General features: G+C 63.1%; 1 protein-coding gene across 2 annotated transcripts in view; it reads right to left on the minus strand.

Annotated features, from left to right (window-relative positions):
* Nucleotides 1-485: 485 nt before the first annotated feature.
* Nucleotides 486-17,799, minus strand: part of PRKAR1B (protein kinase cAMP-dependent type I regulatory subunit beta) — a 106,587-nt gene continuing 89,273 nt past the window's right edge. For both annotated transcript variants that reach the window (XM_008698287.2, XM_040634618.1), the window contains 3 exons: nt 15,315-15,436; nt 2,244-2,325; nt 486-1,877 (listed from right to left, as the gene is read on the minus strand). In XM_008698287.2, the coding sequence (XP_008696509.2) occupies nt 1,705-1,877; nt 2,244-2,325; nt 15,315-15,436 (377 nt within the window). In that variant the 3' untranslated portion in view covers nt 486-1,704. The remainder of the gene's footprint in view (nt 1,878-2,243; nt 2,326-15,314; nt 15,437-17,799) is intronic.

A 17,799-nucleotide genomic window follows, 5' to 3' on the forward strand; every position in this document is an offset into this window, starting at 1 on the left:
AACGGGATGGAGGGCGGAGATGTCCAAGCAGACAGAAGGGACAGCCCCACTCTGCTGACAGGTGGGCGGATAAACGCGTCGTGGTCCACACGGTGGACGTCACTCGTCCGGTAAAAGGAATGGAGCCCTGCCCTCTGCCGCACGGGGACGAGCCCCGAGGACGGGATGCGGAGGGACACCAGCCAGAGCCAGACACAGAAGGACGCGCAGGGGGACCCCACTCACATGAGGTCCTGGAGCCGTCAGACTCACAGACACACAGAGTAGACGGCGGGGCCAGGGCCGGGGGAGCGGGCGGGGGTCCGTGCGTCACGGGGACAGGGTCTCCGTACGGGGGATGGAAGGTTCTGGAGCCAGACGGGGGAACACTGCCCCTGAACTGGACACTTAGAAACGGTGATGACGGCAGATTTCATGTTATGTGTATTTTACCACAATAAAAACAAACCCCTCCTCCGTGAAGGATCTCAGACCAAAAGCCCAAGTCGGGAGGAGACACTTCATTGCACGTTTAATACTGCATGCGGCATTCAGAACATCGCGATAAATAGGGCGGGCTTACGCATCACAGAAAATCCACGGGCACAGGCAGGGCTGGCCGGGGGCCACCTGGGACTGGCAGCCCCCTGGACGTGCACAGGAAGAGCAAAATCGGGGTAACTGCGCCATCTCGTTTGTGGCTCCGGGAGCCACCGTGAGGCTCTGCACGCCTCCAGGCCTCTCTCGCTCGCGGGGTGCTTGGACAGAAAACACATCCACGGGGGCACTCGATCGATCGCGGACTTGGGTGTGGGGCCTGGGGCTGTTTGCTACTTTCCTGCTTCGGGGGGGCAGGGCCTCGGTTGGTCCACACTTGTCTCCCGGGGCAACGCAGGTCCAGTGGGGCATCGCTACACAACTCAGAAGGGGACCCTCACAACTTTATCCGGAATGTGTCTGGAAGACCCAACAAGTCTCCAACAAGCTGCTCTGCAGACAAGGGCAGAACAGACATCATCCTGGGCCCCACCCCAACTCCGGGAACACAGTGCTCCCCCGATGGTGGGGCGTCCCCAGCTCCTGGCGTGCCTGGCCACCTGGTGCACTTTCCAGAGAAGGCGAGGGCGCACGTCCCACGACCACGTCTCTCCTCTAAAGGTCCCTGTGCGCCTGGGTCCGGGGTGGGGGAGGGTCATCAGAGGCTCTCATGCCTGGCATCTCAGGCAGGACTCCCAGGAGCAGGGGCCTTCTCTCCCCTACATCGACTTCCCCTGGAAGCTGGGGTCCCTCTGGGACACCCCCCAGAGGTCACCGCGCCACACTTGGGACTGCAGCCCTGATCGTGTGATGTTCAGGACCCCAGGGCACGAAGGCACCTACATGGCCTGACCCGGCCGACCCAGCCCACCCGGGCCAGCACAGACTCACACCTGGCCCCTTGGCCGCTGGGGGCAGGCTGGTTCCTGTGCCCCCAGAGGCTCGGGTCTGAGAAGAACCACCCACAAGCTGGGGAGAGGGAAGGACATGGGGATGGGCCGCAGGCATCTCCTCGGCCTGGGGGTCTTGGGGGACCTTTGTTTTGCAATGCACAGGGTGACTGTTTTATTCCCAACAGGAGTCCGGAGGGAGGGGTGGCCCCGCACGGCCAGGGCGCCCGCCCCTCGCGGCCCGCGGACACACACGAGCACGCCAGCACACGGAAGCGGGGCCGCGGGGCTGCAGGGCTCAGACGGTGAGGGAGATGAAACTGTTGTAGCGCTGGATGTTCCTCTTGAGGATCTCCGAGCAGGGGCCCAGCACGCGCTCGAAGCGGGGCCGGTCCAGCTTGACGCACTTGAGGGGCCCCCGGGCCACCACGGTGGCTGCCCGGGGCCGGTTCAGCAGCAGCGCGATCTCCCCTGGGGGGCGACAGGATGGTCAGGGGCCCAGGCCCCCGGGGCTGCCCACACCGCTCAGATCCATCGGATTCCAACAGACACGTGTTGAGTGTAAGAATGTCCCGTGGAGCTCTGGGTACACCAGCGCGTGGTTCCCCGTCAATCTGCCGGGACCCCACGTGCCACAGGCACTGCAGTGTGCAGCCCAGGCCCCCCGCGGGACCTTGGGTGGCTAGGGACTCGAGGCCATGCCCTCCCGGGGGATGGCCATGTCGATGGCGCCCAGGCCTAACCCCCACATGCCCCCCGCAGCTCTCCACCTCAGGGCTCTTCCAGGGACCCCCCAGTGAGACACGCACCCCGTGAGGGCAGGGACTCCAGACTCACCGAAGTAGTCGGAGGGCCCCAGGCGCCCCACCTCCACATACTCCTCATTGGGGGACCGGCGCTGGAGGACGGAGGCCGTGCCCTGCAGACGCCAAGGGGACACGTGAGGGTCAGCGGCTGGAGTGGGCATAGGTGGGGGTGGGGGGATGGCCTGAGGTCACCCAGCAGGGGAGTCATAGGTGAGGGGGTCACACCCAGCAGGGGGTGGGGTCACAGGTGAGGAGGACACAAGGCCACAGGTGAGAGGTCACCCAGCAAGGGGGCATGCCCAAATCCCCCACCCACCAGCTTCCATCCAAGTGCCCCCTTCTAAGCTGAATTCAGGGTTCTCCTTGGGGTCAGAACTGCACAGGGCGTGAGGCCGCCACAGGCCATTCAGTGGCGAGAATCTTGGAGCTGACCTTGGGCTAGCTCTCAAGAACATGGCGTTCCGGAAGGAAGGACGTGGCCTCAGGTCACCACCCAGTGAGTAGCGTGGCTCCCTCCGGACCCCAAACAGGGGTGTCTACAGACGCTGCCGGCTCAATGATTAACACAGGCCTTGGCGGCCAGCACGGGGCACACGGAGCACATGACACGACTGACCCCAGGGCACCCTCGCCTGCCAAGCCCCTCGGGCTAGTCCCTCATCTGGGGGAACGGACACCAGCCCCTTCCACACCCTCCTATTCTACACCTATCGGTGGGCTGGTGCGCTGTGAAGACCAAGGGAGGTTTTAGAAACTGCCCGGAGTGCCCAGTTGGTGCTCAACACTGACCCTGCAAACGGCAGCGGCCCTCCCGCAACCAAGCCCCACGCGCTAGGCTCAACGGCCTCCCCAGTAACGTGCCGGGGGACGCGGGCCCCTGCACCCCTGCTGCCCTCAGCTGCTAGGATGCGTCCTCAGCTCTGCAGCCCAGCACTCCGATGCCCCTGAAGCCCGAACACACATGATCCGGTTCCAAGGTGGGCTCGGTTCACTGCTCACCACCTCGGCCAGGCCGTGTGTGCGTTCATGAGAAACTCCCGCCTCCCCGCGGTCAGGGGAGATGCTGTAGGAAGACCCTGCCAGTGCCGCCATGCCTGGAATCTCCGGGCACCAATCGGGAGCCCCTCCAGCTGGATTCCCCGCATCGCCCCTGACCCGGCCGTGGGGCCACTCGGCTGGTGGGTGTCCGGGTGTTTATGAAGCTGGCTGAAGGATGGTGCCAGACGTCTAAACAGCGACGCCGCCACCACCCAGGAGCCACGGCGGGCGGGGGGCCTGGACAACACGAGCCCCGGGGAGGAACGGCCCACGCTGGGGGTGACGGCTGAGGGTGACACATGGCTCTGACCTCATCAGCCTCGGTCTCCCCGCAGCGAGACGGGCCGGTCACCCGAACGCCGCGTGCAGCTGCCGCCGTGAGAGCCTGGGCCCCTGTGCCAGGGTCGCTGTGCCAGGCATACTTCTTCTCGATACCCTGTTGTGTGGACCTAATGCTCTCACATTTACGTCCTTTAACTTGTGATGCACGTAATCTATGTACCTTTCCTTCCCATTTTGGACAATTTCCACTTTACAAGGGGATCATTTTCTTCTTCCAAAACCCCAGGCGTGGAACCGGAGGCCTCTGGTTTGTGGAATTACTCGGCGACACCCAGGCCTACAGGGTCCCTTCAGATGTTTGACCCTCCACGCGGAGGGGACTGAGGGCGACTGGGGTCATCTATTGGGCCGCGGAACCAGAAGACCAGCGGCAAGGCCTGGGGGCTGGCCGGTTCAGCCGCCCAGACGTGGGTCAGGGACCTGGGCTCATTCCCACCTCCTGCTCTGGAGACCTCAGTCCCTCCTGGTGACACAGTAGCTGCCACAGTTCCAGGAGTCACCAAATGTCTCCCCATGCCATCAGCAGGATGAGAACTCACTTCTTCCTCCTGCAGCTCTCCTATCAGCAGGAAAACCTTCTAGAAGCTCTGGCAACCTTTTTCGTGCTTCTTCGTGCTTCATCGACCCAAGCAGGTCAGACACTCACGGAGCCACTGCTGGGAGGCTGGGCACCAACGGGGCGGGGGGGCTGTTCACAGGAAGGAGCCGGATGGCCTTCGCGGGGGACCAGCATGAGTCGGCCACACGGACATTCACCTGAGACCACCATCCGCCATGCGACTGGAACCCTGTCCTTTCCGGGGGCGCACATGCGACGAGACAGGCCGTGACACCGACATGGGGGCGCGCATGCACCCTGCCCCCCTGCCCTCGGAGGAAGTGTGCGCTCGGGCACACGGGTGCGTCACCGTCCCAGCCAGACAGCATCGAGGCTTAGCGCAAATAAACCGCCTACAGGGAGAGCCCTCGGCAAAAGCGGGGTAGGGAATCGCGCCGTCTGCCATGGGCCGCAGCCCCAGGCCTCCTTCGTGGGCAGATGTGACCGCGTGACCACGTTCTCACAGACAGGGAGTGTACCGCCACCCACACTCCCACTGCGTGGCCGTGACGCGGACTGTGGGCAGCAAGCGCGGTGGGGGCAGCAGGTGGAAGGGCCACGTGAACAGCCTCCCAGCTGGGGACACAGGAAGACACTGTTCTTTCAGGTGCGCTGTTTCGGGGGCCTCTGTCCCAGCAGCGCCGGCTCCCCCACCCATACACCATGCCCAGCACAGGCCCGACCCTGGAGGGCACAGACCTCCACCCAGCGGAGCGCGGTTCCCACGACACGACACGCCCCGGTCCTGGAAATAACCCTCCCGGCAGAGCTCCGCTTCCCAGACTGCTGTGAGGGCAGCACAGACACCCTCGCGGGACTGCACGTTGGAATGTTCTGGGCTGGAAACACACACTTGCCAAAACTCCAGGTCATGTTCCCCAAATTTCTCACTTATTGATTCTAGCCCTGGTCTGAAAATAAATCAGGTCACACGGAACACGGCCTGGGAGGACACGGGAGAAAAGCGTTAGCACCAGCGTCGGGGGGGCGGGGATCATTAAGGACCCGTTTCCTTCAGTGTTTTTTTGATTTTTGAAAGTCTCCTATGAAATCAAAACCAGAATCAAGGTTTTGGTTTCCTACAACGGGCAGGTAAGACTTTCATGAGGAAGAACCGGTCGTGGTGGAGACAGAGAGCAGAGGGCCCAGCGTTAAGCCGTGAAGCTGTGGGCTAGGAGGCCCCCGATGGGTCAGCCGGGTGGGGCGGGCCCTCGGGGAGCACGCCTGGCCACAAGCCTGTCCTCTAGACCGAGCTGGGCATGCAGCAGGGACCCTCGCTACGTTCATTCTCTCGGGCATGCCTTCCCACACCAGTGTCTCAGAGCGGCTCCCTGCACCCGCCCGCCCTCCTGGAACCCCGCCCTGAAGGGATGGCAGGCCTCGTCAAGTCCAGTCGGAGCTGCGGGCTGGGCCCTGATGGCATCCAGGGAAGGGGGGAGGGACACGCAGGGGCTCGGGAGGGACGGGCGTCCATCAGACCCTGTACATGCCCTTGAACAACTGAGTGTCAAGCTCCATGGCTCTTCCAGCATAGACCTGCGCTATACGGACAGTACTGGGGTTTCTAAAGGAGCACTCATCGCGGCAGACAACCGCGTGTCCCAGCGTCGGGCCCACTGAGCTCCTCCTCTGTCCGTTCTGAGGTGCTGGAGCCTCGTCTCTGCCCAAGCGTGGGTCCACCTCCCTGCAGCGCGGCCGAAAGACTCGGCGCAAGGGCGTCACACGCAAACTGTGCTGGGCACACACACTGGCCCGTGTTCGTGCTGGCGTTCAGCGGGGCCTGCGTGGGGCCGGGGCCTGGGCGAAGGGAGAATGGCAGAGCCACGCGGGCCCCAGAGCCAGGCTCCGAGAAGGGGGCAGAGGACCCCAGAGTCCGGGGCACCACGGGCCCTGCTTGGCGTGGTTCTTTCTCCAAACCGTTCCCCCTGAAGCCAGGCAGCGTCCGTGAGGAGCTCAGAAGAGTGGCTGGCGACCCACGCTCCACGGGCAGGGTCGGCGTCTGGGAGACATGCAGGCGGCCGCACCGCACGTGTCCTTGAGCAGAACGACAGAGGGGCGTGCGGGTCACAAGCCACGGGTCCGCTCCTCCAGGCTCTGCTCCCAGCGTCCGGCTCTTCCCTGCCACCCAAGCACCCACGGCATCCACAGGCTAGGGACCCAGGGCTCACAAGTCCAAGGTGTTGCGGCCACACATGCCCTGCTGTGAGCCAGGGCGGGAGAGAGGAGCCAGAACCCAGGGCTCCTTCCAGCTGTCGTCTACTCTGGGGTCACAGTGGTTCTGTTGCTCACCCCAAGCACCCCAGTGAGGACCCCAGGTGCTCCCAGCTCAACAGAGCCCAAGCCCAGCAGCCACCTGCCCCGTCCCCCCCGCGCCCCCGGCACCAGGTCTGCAGGCTTCCTGCACCAGCTGACAGCCTCCACTGAGGGCACCAGGGCCACCGGGTGGGCTCTGGCCTCAACGCCTCCCCAGGTGGCGGGTCAGCAAGCCTAGGATGCCCGTCTGTCCACCCTTCGTACTACGGTTCCTGTCCCTCCTCCACGTGGCAGCCAGAGACTCGGGCCACGGGCTCCCCCCGACCCACTCCATCACGGTCCGTGTGCATGCACGGTCCCTCTCCAAGGGTCTCTAGCACCTGTCCAGCGGAACCCCGTAGCACCCCAGGCTCTTTGAAGATGGGGCCCAACCCCTAGCCTGCACATACACAGGCCTTCCTAGGGGACGCCAGGCCCTCAGGATGCCGCCTTCCACACCACCACCTCCGGCTATGTCTCCCTCATTCAGCCGTAGGCGTGGGGCCCCTTTCCCGCATGCCAACCCCTGGGGAAGATGCCAGAGCCCGGCCTGTCTCGGCAACAACCCGCCTGTCCCGCCCCCCATGCGTGCCCCACAATCCCCGGAGGACCCTGACCCGAATGGACAGGAGCGTCTGTCCCCTCGGATCCCGGCCCCGTGGGATCCAGCATGGAGGCAGCGGCACCCGTGAGGTCGGGCTGCACGACACCCCGGCTCCCCACCTGGAGACCCCCCAGCACTCCCTTCCAAGAGGCAGAGCGAGCCCGAAGATTCTCCACGCAAGAACAGCCCCATGATGGGGTGTCCTGCCAGCTGCCCCAGCTGCTGCGGCCCTCAGGGTGCTGGGGGGTGTGCACGGAGCCCAGCAGTCCCCCCCATGGCCCCTCCCTCTGCAGGGTTCTGACACCAGTGCTGCCTGACTCCCCTGCTCCTCTCGGCACACTCTGGTCTCCCCTCCGGCCAGAGAGCCGGCAGCCCCCTAAATGCCTCAGACACGGACCCCGAAACAGGCTGGGCCCCTCCCCACACTGGCTGTCCCCAAACAGACGGGCCCAGGATGGTGCACACAGGCCCGTCCGCGTCTGTCTCGTGCTCGTGCCTCCCGGGGCTCCCTTGCTTGCTGCACCCCAAACAACCGCGGACCATTTCTCCACAGCCTGACGCCCTCCAGCACCTTCTGGGAGGGGCCACGTCCCGGTCAACCTGTGCTCTCTCCCCACCACACCCTGGCCAAGTGACAGGCCTCTGGGCCTTTGCACAAACCGTTCCCTCAGCCTAAAGGCCTCCATTCAGAGACGCCTCCGCTCTGTGAGCCACGCACAACTGGGCCTGGCGGGAGTCCAGAGGCCTCTCCAAACTGTCACAGGTTGGGGGACAAGGGACAGGGTGGGGCCTGGCACCTGGCCCATGCTTCCGGAACAAATGCATGAAGTGGAGCCCAGGCCCTTCCTGGCTGCGCTTGGGGAGGGAGCCCGGCTGCCATGTCCACCCGTCCAATGCCTTCTTGGGCTTCTGCCCATGGAGGGAGCACGTGCCCTGGTTGGTGAGGAGGCGTGAGTCCAATCCCAGGCCTCCTTTCACTACATTAGGGCTTGGCCAGAGGTGGGAGAGGGGCAGGAGCTAGCTGACCCGGGGGTATTCCAGCAGGAACTGTGGACAGCCTGGGTGAGGCTGGACTTGCGGGCACCCGGCGGCTTCCCGTGACTCAACCCTTAGACCCAAAGGAGGATGGGTGATGGTGGGCGCAGCTGGGCTGGCAGCCAGGCCCCGTGCCCGCGGGAGACGGTCGCCCAGGTCTGCAGCGCTGGGCCCAAGGCCCCACACACAGCACCCCCTCTTTGCCTGGGGCAAGTCTCGTGCAGACAGAGGTTACTAACACACACACAGGACAGGTCAGGAAGGTCAAGAGCGTGGACCCAGCCGGAGCAGCTGAGCGAGAAGCAGAATTAACAGGTTTTTCCTTCGCCCGATCACCGGTCACCGTGGGGAGTTCTAGAGGACCAGCAGGACGATGAGGCAGCGAGGGGTGGGTTTCTGGGGCCTGGAGTCATGGAGCTGGCCTGGGCTGTGACTTCTACCCTGGCCGGCCAGGCAGCGGGCCGTGATTCCGCACACTGATAACAGAGAAACCACCTGAACGTCACACCGCGGGAGCCCGACGACCAGACGCTCTGGGGAAGCAGGGCTGTGCGCACGGGAGAGGAGGGGCGGCTGCCAGGGCTTCGGGGCAGAGGGATGAACAGGTGGGACGCAGGGGACTTCAGGCCCGTGAACACTCTGTGGGACACCGTGGCGGTGGACACCATCGTCACCGTCCACACCCGCAGAACGCACGCCCACCCAGAGGGACCCTCGCGCGACCGTGGTCTCTGGGTGATGACGACATGTCCGCGTGGGGCCATCAGTTGTGACAAATGCCCCGTCTGGGGGACACTGATCATGGGGCAGCCTGTGGAGGGGGCGGCATGGGGAGATGGGAAATCTCGGCTCCTTCCACATGATTTTGCTGCGAGCCTCAAACTGCCCTGAAAAATGAAGTCAGAGAATGAGAACTCTGAAAACCCTGTGGTCTCATTCTGGGGACCGGACCCACAAGCCAGCAAACACTGGTGACCTCGGCTGCCCGCACCAGGCCTGCAGGACAAAGGTCTGGGCGCTAAGAGAGGCCGCCAACCCAGGGCCCGGGCTTCTCCCGGTTGGGCCCAGAAGGAAAGTTGTCATCTTTCTGCTAGAGCAGCCTGGGCCAGTCGGCCACCCTTCATCACCAACCTGCAGCCTCTGCCTGGACACACGCCTTTGTCCATCTGCTCCGTCTGGACCTCAGGCCCCAACGTGCCCACCACCCCTTCCCTGTCGGTGGGAGCACCCCTGCTACCCCCAGGCCCACCTGCTACCTCCAGGGACCCCTGCTTTGGCCTGGGACCCAAGGCGAGTCTGTGCCAAGTCAGTGGGGCGACCGCCCTCCTCCCCAAATAGATACCTACCCTCCAGGGGCTGCTGCCCACCCCCCAGCCGGGCACGCGGCGAGAGCACGGCACGGACCGAGTCTCAGATGACCCCAGGCAGAGGAGAACACACCAGCAGGGCCTGCGGTGATCTCCTTCCTGCTCCCCGAGATCCTGGTGAATTTGCACACCCACCCACCTGGTCCACACGTGTGAGCGGCAAAGAGGGCGAGTCCCCGGCCAGAAGGCGGCCTGGGGAGCAGTGGTGGTGCCATTGCTTCAGCACCGTGGACATTCGCAAAATTAATTTGCTAAGAGAGCAGATAAACCAAATCTGGAGTTTCCATGGCAACGCCTCCCCGGCTGCCAGCTGGTACAGGACCGAGCGGGAAGCTCTCTGTCAGAATTTTATGGGAACCAGCTGCCCTCACCACCACCACCCCCAACCCCAGCGTCGGCAGGGTCCTCGTGGGCGTGCAAAGTGGGGCCACGTGGCCAAGCGCTGAGACCCGCCCACATCCTTGTCCGTTTTCCTGGAGCGCGGGAACCAGGAGGTGGCTCCTGTCGAGGCTTTGGGACAGCTGGGCAGCCACTCTGTCCTCTCTCTGCCCCGACACCCTCTCCCTGGGGAGGCCACAGCCCGTCCCACCCCACATGGTGCTGCACGGCCCTGGGAAGACACGGTACTTTCTCTGTGTCTGTCGGCCGGGTTTATGGGGCTGGGATCTCACTCAACTGCCGAGAACGTTCTCCAAGAGCTCTGGGGATCCAGTGTCGAGCGCATTCAGACACAGCTGGTGTTTACAGAGCTGGGAGACAAGGAAACCACCTCCCCCAGGAGGGGCCCTGCTCAGGCAGAGGCCCCCCGGGCTCAGCTGAGGCCGGGACCCTGCAGCCCCACTTGGCCTTCCGGGCTGGGCTCCCACCAGCCCGCAGGTGTTCATGACTCACTACGTGTCTGCAGGGACCACCTCCCACACCTGTGCAGGGCAGGGGGTCTCGGCCAGGCTCGGCCACACCTGGGGGACCTGCGGGAAGGACATGCACAAGGAAGCAAACTCAGTGACCATCTGCCCAAACGGAGCAGAGACACTCAGCCAGGCAATGGTGGGAGGAGACAAGGGGCCCGGCCGCACTTGTGGCTCTGAGGAAGGTAGGAAGGGCGGCACCAAGCCAGCCAAGCACAGACCCCCAGCCACTTCCTCACGGCCGTGCGTCAGCAGGCACCAGGCGCCCAGACACACCCGCCTGCGCAGAGGCTGGACTGTTCTGGAAAAGCCAAGAAGCAGATGCATCAGACGGTGCTGCAGAGAAACCACCAATGGGATGTGTGTGGCCAGAGTGGCTCACGTCACAGAGTCCACTCGCACGGCAGTGGGGAGGACCGCGGGTCCAGCGGGCTGGCAGGGGGTGTCTCTTCTCGGGGACCACTGTCTTCTTTCTCTTAAGGAAAGCCTTCAGCTGACTGGATGAGGCCCACCCACACCACAGAAGACCCTCCCCTTCACTCAACAGCAGCTGATGTCAACGTTATCCCATCTGAAAAATACCTCCACGGGAACACCTGGACTGGTGTTGAGCAAACATCTGACATCTGGGGACCGTGGCTTGGCCAAGGTGACCCATACAATCAACCCTCACAGGAGGGACGCACAGGGCCTGGGCCCCTTTTCCGCCGTCTCCACAGGGCAGGGAGTCACGCTGTGAGGTGGACTCCACAGGTGTCACAAGAACTGGGGGCGTCACGTGTCACGACAGGCACGAGTGCCGTTAGCCGCCTGTAGAGAGGATGATTCAAAGCAGAGAGGTAACGCGCCTGGACGCCACCTGCAAGGTCCTCTAGAAGAACACAGGCCCCCCTCACTTCACTTCCCCCCGTGGGTGGCGTGGGGGTCTCTGCTCCTACAGAGACATCAGCCACCGAACAGTCACCGGGGTCTCTAGAAGTATCTAACCGAGGCGCCCAAGGGGAAAGTGCTCGCTCTGCAAAACCCACAGCCAACACTACCTTCTCCTGCTTTGTTCTATGACGTTCTTGGTTGCCACCCAAACCAGGGACCACCCAGGCAGCCTCCTGGGCCAGCGCCGACACCCCCAAGGACAGGCATCCTCCAGCCCCAACTGCGGCACCCCCAGGCAGCTCGCTGGGCACCGCGGGGAGCAGGGCTGGCGGGCCTGACCCGTGTGTCTGGCAGGCGTAGCCAGGGGGCCGTGCAGCAAACAACAGGGAACCTCTGATGCCTGCAAACCCTGGGGTCCCGTGGGACCTACCTGACCTGGTTGATCACAGAGAAAAAGGGGAAAAAATCCAAGTTGCCAAGGAGACCACTTCAAATACATCTCCTTGAGTGTCGGGTTACATTCCAGAGTCTGCACACCCGCCCTGATGTGTGGGAGCCCCCACCCTCGTCAACGGGGAGGCCCCAATCCCTGGACAGAGCTGCGGAGGTCACCGTCACCCCACTGCTCTCCCCCGGCACCATCCCCTGGCTTGCCCCCGGCGCACCCTCAGAGCCGTCCTGAGAAGGGACGCCAACAACTGCTAAGGGATGAGGGGCAGGGAGGCCCCCAGAGCCAGCACGACACCGGGCAGGCCCCTCCCCTGAGTCACCTGAAGGCAGCAGCAGCAGAAGAAATAAACGTGTAAGATGCAGGGAGCAGCGCTCACTGTTCCTCGTGCCCTAGACGAGAACGAGGCGCGTCTGGACACTCTGCTGTGCCCACGTGCACGCACACACACGCGCACACACACCGGCATGCACACACCCACACGCACACGTGTGTGCACACCCGCACGGACATGCACACGCACACACACACAGAGCGAACGCTCGGCCCTCGGGAGCAAGGAGCAGGACCCCGGCCAGCAGGGTGCGTGGCGGACACTTGGGCTGTGCGGCCTTGGCTGTGTGTCCCCCCCAAGGAAGGGACGCTGAGCACTGACCACACCTCCCTGGCGGGGGCCTGGGCACTCACACAACATATCCTGGGCTCGGAAAGCGCCCGCTTGTGTCATCAGGAGGAACACACTCGCTAACGACTCCCTTCCTTGGCCTCCTGTGAGGGCCCCTCACCGATCTGTGCCTCTCACACGCGTTTACACCTTTCTACCCGTGGCCTCACAATAAAGGACGATTGTCTGGGCTGGCCAGAGTTACTCCCTTGGCTTTGAGACCATGAGCACTGAGGCCACCAACCTCAAAGCCTGCAGGGCCCGCCAAGCAGCCTCTAGGGCCAGGTGGGGACTGCAGCAAACAGGGCCCTTTCCCACCCTAAGGGGCCTGCCCCTCAGGTCTGCTGGTTGTGGCCAGATAGCGACGCAGGCCCAAGGTGGTCAGGTACCAGATTTTTAAAGGGAAGAGATTCACACTGTTATGAGATGTATCTTGATTTTTAAATACTGACGATTAACTCAAACGCTTTTTAAAAAATACCATATAGGTCAAGACAATGCATCTCTGGGCCAAATTGGCCCCGTGAGCACCAGCTTCTTGTTAATGAATTTACACCCAGAGCAGAAGAAAAGAATAGTGCTTTTAAACTGGCATCACGCCCTCCCCTTGGTACCCGGACATCAGAGCTGCCCAAGGGCGGCTCTGCACGGGCATCACTCGTGCTGGCAACTGAGGGGAACAGACAGGCAGCTCCAGGGCTCAGTGACTTAGGGCCACTGTCCGTCCCCTCTGGCGGGACTTGGGGCCTGGCCAGGCGCTCTTACGTGGGGGTCCCCACTGGCGCCAGGTGGGTGGCAGCTGGGGCTGCTCGTGTGGAGATGCAGAGGGCTGGACATCCGAGGGGGGACATCAAGTGAACTCGGAGCTCCGGGCCCCGCTGTTAAGCCGAGCCCTGCGGGCATCGAGAGCACGGCCGCGGGCGCCAGGAAGGAGGGCCCCAAGGACGAGGGTCTGAGTCCCCCACAACCAGCCTGGGTGCCCTGTCCCAGGGGTCTGGCGAGTTGCCAAGGCCCTCCCATCAATCAGACCCCACCTGCCCAGGAATGTAGTGAGGACCCTGCTGTCGGTCACATCTAATGCAGATTCGGGGAACGGGGTGGCTGAAGGGACCCCCTCCACCTCCACATGAGGCTCGTGTCCTTAACCGCGAAATGCCAGGCCCACACCGACCCAGACAGGGTGTCACGTCCGAGGCCACAGGTGAGAGGTCAGACGGTCTGGGGCATGGGGGAATAGGGGTCAGCCATGCGCCACCGCAGAGGGGATGGCACCCCATCCACCCCGTTGTCCCACAGTAGTCACGGCTGCTTTGGAGGCAGGACGAGCTTTCTGCACAGGCCCCAGCCCTCCCCCTAGACACGCAGGAGGACGGCACAAGATAAAAACGGGGCCTCCCCCCCAAACTCCACAAGTCTCGGGAACGTCGTCTCCGGGAGCAGAGACGAGAGCCTGGCCGGCCTTCCGCTCCGACGACTGGCTCCGCGTCATAGCGGACCAGATTCAACACGCATCCCACCTGGGGTTTATTCGTTCCTCCTCCCTTCCTTTGCCCTTTTCAAGGAAATGTTAGTGTTGAGTGGGCCTCCTGCCCTAGGGACCTCGAGCCACACCGCTGAGAGCGCATCCCTGCACTGGGGACTCCTTTAGAGACAGGCGGCTTTCAAGGAGCTCAGGCCGGAGGCGGCCTCCTCTGCTCACGCATGTGCACGCGCTGCCCGCCCGCCACCTACAAGCAGGGTCTGTCCCCGGACACGGTGCTGGGACGGGGCGCGGAGGTGACCGGGTCCCCACGAGCACGTTCACGGAATGACCCGGAACCTCGCCGGTGCCCCCCCCACCCCACAGACCCCCATCTCCCCTCCTGCTGTTCTCCTGTCAGACTCCACAGCCTTCTGGGACTTTAGCCCAGACTAAAGTCGCAAACCGAATTTGGGTTGTGTGTCGCCCACGCACTACGGGCCGCGCGTCCCCGGGGTGGGTGAGTGCCGGCAGAGCGGGCTCCAGACCGCACCACCCGCATCGACAACCTGGCACGTTCTCCTCTTATTTTACACCAAGAAAGTGGCTCCCAGGCGCGGAGCTCTGTGTCCGACACCCAGCAGTGACGGCCCGCTGCCACGCCGGGCCACCAAGCTGCCACGCCGAGGACTCCCTTTGTCCTGCGGCAAAATGCACAGCTGAAGAATGTGCTTTAATGAGCATGGAAGTGAAATCCTTCCGCCCCTGAGCTCCAGCGGAGGGGGGAGCCAGCCCAACAGACGGCAGCATACTTCTGGCCCTGCGTCATCGGGGCTGCCCACACCGCGAGGCGGGCCCCCCATTCATTCCAGGCAGCGCCTGGGCGGGGGCTCGCTCTGGCGGTCTCAGCCCAGCCCAGCCCCAGGGACAGGCGGCCACAGCAGCTGCTCGCCCCTGTCAGTGACAGGCTTGAGTGTGGCCGCCACGGATTACAGCCCCAGAGCCAGCTGTCGCGGGGCCTCGTCAAAGGGACTCATGCGTGTCCAGGCTGAGAACCGGGAACCATTTTTAAAAACTAAACTTTTAACTTGAGATCACTGTAGATTTGCACGTAGTTTTAAAAGACAGTGTGGAAAGATCCCGCGTGCCCTAAATTTACGTGTTTCTCCCAACGATAACACACCACAAAACTCTAACTTCCAGCGTGGGTTCACGTTCCCCACCTCCACAGAGCCCACACGTGTGTTCACTCCTGTGTACCGTCCTCACATGTCACCACACGCGTGGGCCTGGGGACCCGATGCCATTTTCTAAGAGGAGACCCTTCTGATTCTCAAGGGCAAGAACACGGGTCAGCGCGGGCCTGAGGCTGTTAGCGGGACAGAAGGCAGGAGGGTGGCGGCCTGGGGTGGCGCACGCAGGAGCAGAAGGGCCGCCCACCTTGTCCCCGGCACTCCGACCGAGCAACACTCACCTCCGTGATGATGAAGAAGTCATCCCCGGGCTCCCCCTGAACCACGATCTTCTCTCCATCCTCGAACTGCACGGGCTCCAGGGCGTCCGCCACAGTCAGGCGCTCCCATTTCTCCAGGGACTCTAGAGTGGGCGACAAGGGCCCGTCACCACGGCGTGCGCCCCCACCCTGCACCCCAGCGCTTTCCCAGGGAGCACCATGGATCAGCCTTTGCTAGGACAGCAGTGAGCGAGATGGGGAGTGCGTTTCCGTGCTGGGAGGGCCTGGGCGTTTCACCGGGGAGCTGGGCGGGATGTGCTGGGCTCGCGCTCCATCCTCGGCAGGGGGACAGGGTCTTGGAGCGGGCGCTGTGCTCACACACACCGCGGTTTAGCTTAGGCGACCGGCGCAGGAAGTGGGGCCTGTGAACCCAGCATGAAAAGACTCCTGTCCTCTTCAGACGTAAGCTGCCCGTGTTCGTGTAAAAACACAATCACAGCTAAGCACGGGCTCCTACGCGGCTGGAGCAATTGCCCGTCCAGAAGAAACACCGTTCATCACGGTCCAACTGCAAATGCTTATGTCACAGTGCTGGGCATAGCCCACCTTCCGTTATTTTAGGTCAAAACGCTTAATTCCAATGCCACACTCGTCTTTACAGCTTGCAAATTCTATATCCCTTTCCGCCTCTCCCCGCGCCTTCCCTTCCCCGTCATTGTCCCCTAGCCCTCAGGAAGGAAAAGGAAAAAACCCAATACGCTCCTTCGGGAGAAAATAACGATTGCCTGATTATTTCTCTTTTGGCAGAAAACCCTTCCCCGGCCTATACTTATCAGTGCTTAAGTAGGTCAGCCGCTAAAAATACAAAGCAAAGCATTTATTTTAGAACTGGGTTAGGAGCGGGATTTCTCTGCTTTCCGCCGCCTGCCCAAGCTGCGCGTTGCGAAGGACGAGCTTCCGCGGGGCCGCCGGCATGCGCACCCCGCCAGCCCGTCAGGAGAGGTCTGCACAGCCGGAGCCACCCAGGGACCTGGGGCCGGTGGCGTTCCCACGCGGGATGAGTCCGTGCTCACAGGGGAGTCGGCACGCAGGCCGGCCCGAGGGCCACACGGCACATAACCGCGAGTCAGGCAACGGGGGGGACGTGTGTTCCCGCTGTTCCATCAGCAGGTTTCTCCGTTCCATCCGAAACGCGAGGTCCGAAAGTCGAGACAGGCAAAGCCGGGTCCCCCAGCGGCAGGAACCTCAGGAGACACTGGGCGGGTGGCAGTTTGTCGCCCCGGTTTTGAATTGTACGCAGTCTCTGAGGCAACGCAGGACACACGAACCGTGGGGGTGTTTTCACAGCGTTCGGGGTCCCAAGTCTTAGGGTTCCGTGGGCTGACCGTCCGCCCTACAGACGGGCCCCTTTCTTGAGGGGATTTCAACTCTGCACCTGGGCGTATGGGAACGCAAGCAGGCAGGTGAACCGCCGGCAGCCGCAGCCCAAGACCACGCGAGGTGCCAGACGTGGAGCCCCAGGGTCGCTTCTAGGCTCATGCTTCCCCTGAGCCTGCCAAGTTCCGTGCCCGTCACAGGCCGACCCCAGAGTCTATGCACAGGAACCTCCAGCCCCGAGCCCACCGCTGCTGCCTTCACACTCCTTCCTGCCAAGGGAGGGACGTGAGCTGAGGGCAGACGGCGGAGAGCAAGGTCTGGCAACGCGGCCGCAGGCATCTCTCTGGAGGATTCTCTGCAGCCGGGATAACTGAGGGGCGAAGGGATTAGTCTCGTGGTTGCTCCACCCACGGCCACGGAGAAGCATGTGCTGGCAATCGAGTCATCGGAGGGAACAAAGCTTGTGGACAGGGGCTGACCGGAGCTTGTAAGAGCACCTGGCACCAATAAAAGCAGGTGGACGGTGACCGTGCGCCGTGGGATCCTGGGTTTGGGGATTCCCCCCGGGGCTAAATCACCCTTCATGCAGCCCCTGTGAAACCACGCAGACCAGCTCGCGAGGCTGCCAAGTTTCGTTTCACCAAGTACGACACTGGCCACACAGCCCAGGGTCCCTTCACAGGGCACGTTCAGACCAGCCACCTGCAGAGACAGACTCAAGGGCACGGGGCCTCCCCTGGGGGTGATGAGAAGGTTCTGGAACCAGGGAGTGGTGACGGGGGCAGACGCCCTCGCGTTAGAAACGGCTGACACGGTGCATGCTGTGCGATGCGCTCTCACCACCAGAGGAAGAGAAGAACCAGCTCCTTCTCTCACCAGCCCACGGGTCTCCGCGAGGACTGGGGTCGAGCCGCTGCTCGCGCCCTGGGTCAGAGGCCCTGCGGCGCCCTCCCTGCCGGGCCTACTTTACTGCTTTGGGTTAAATTACTCCTATTCACTACAAAGAACTCAAGAAATACAGCAAAGTGTAAAGAATGTGAAAAACTGCCAAGTGCCACCCAGAAATAGCCGTGGCAACGTCATGCAACGTGGCCGCGTCTCCAGGCCCAGACCCAGACAGCAGGACGGA

Source organism: Ursus maritimus, unplaced genomic scaffold (assembly GCF_017311325.1).
Source record: "Ursus maritimus isolate PB19 unplaced genomic scaffold, ASM1731132v1 scaffold_2, whole genome shotgun sequence".
Taxonomy (NCBI): domain Eukaryota; kingdom Metazoa; phylum Chordata; class Mammalia; order Carnivora; family Ursidae; genus Ursus; species Ursus maritimus.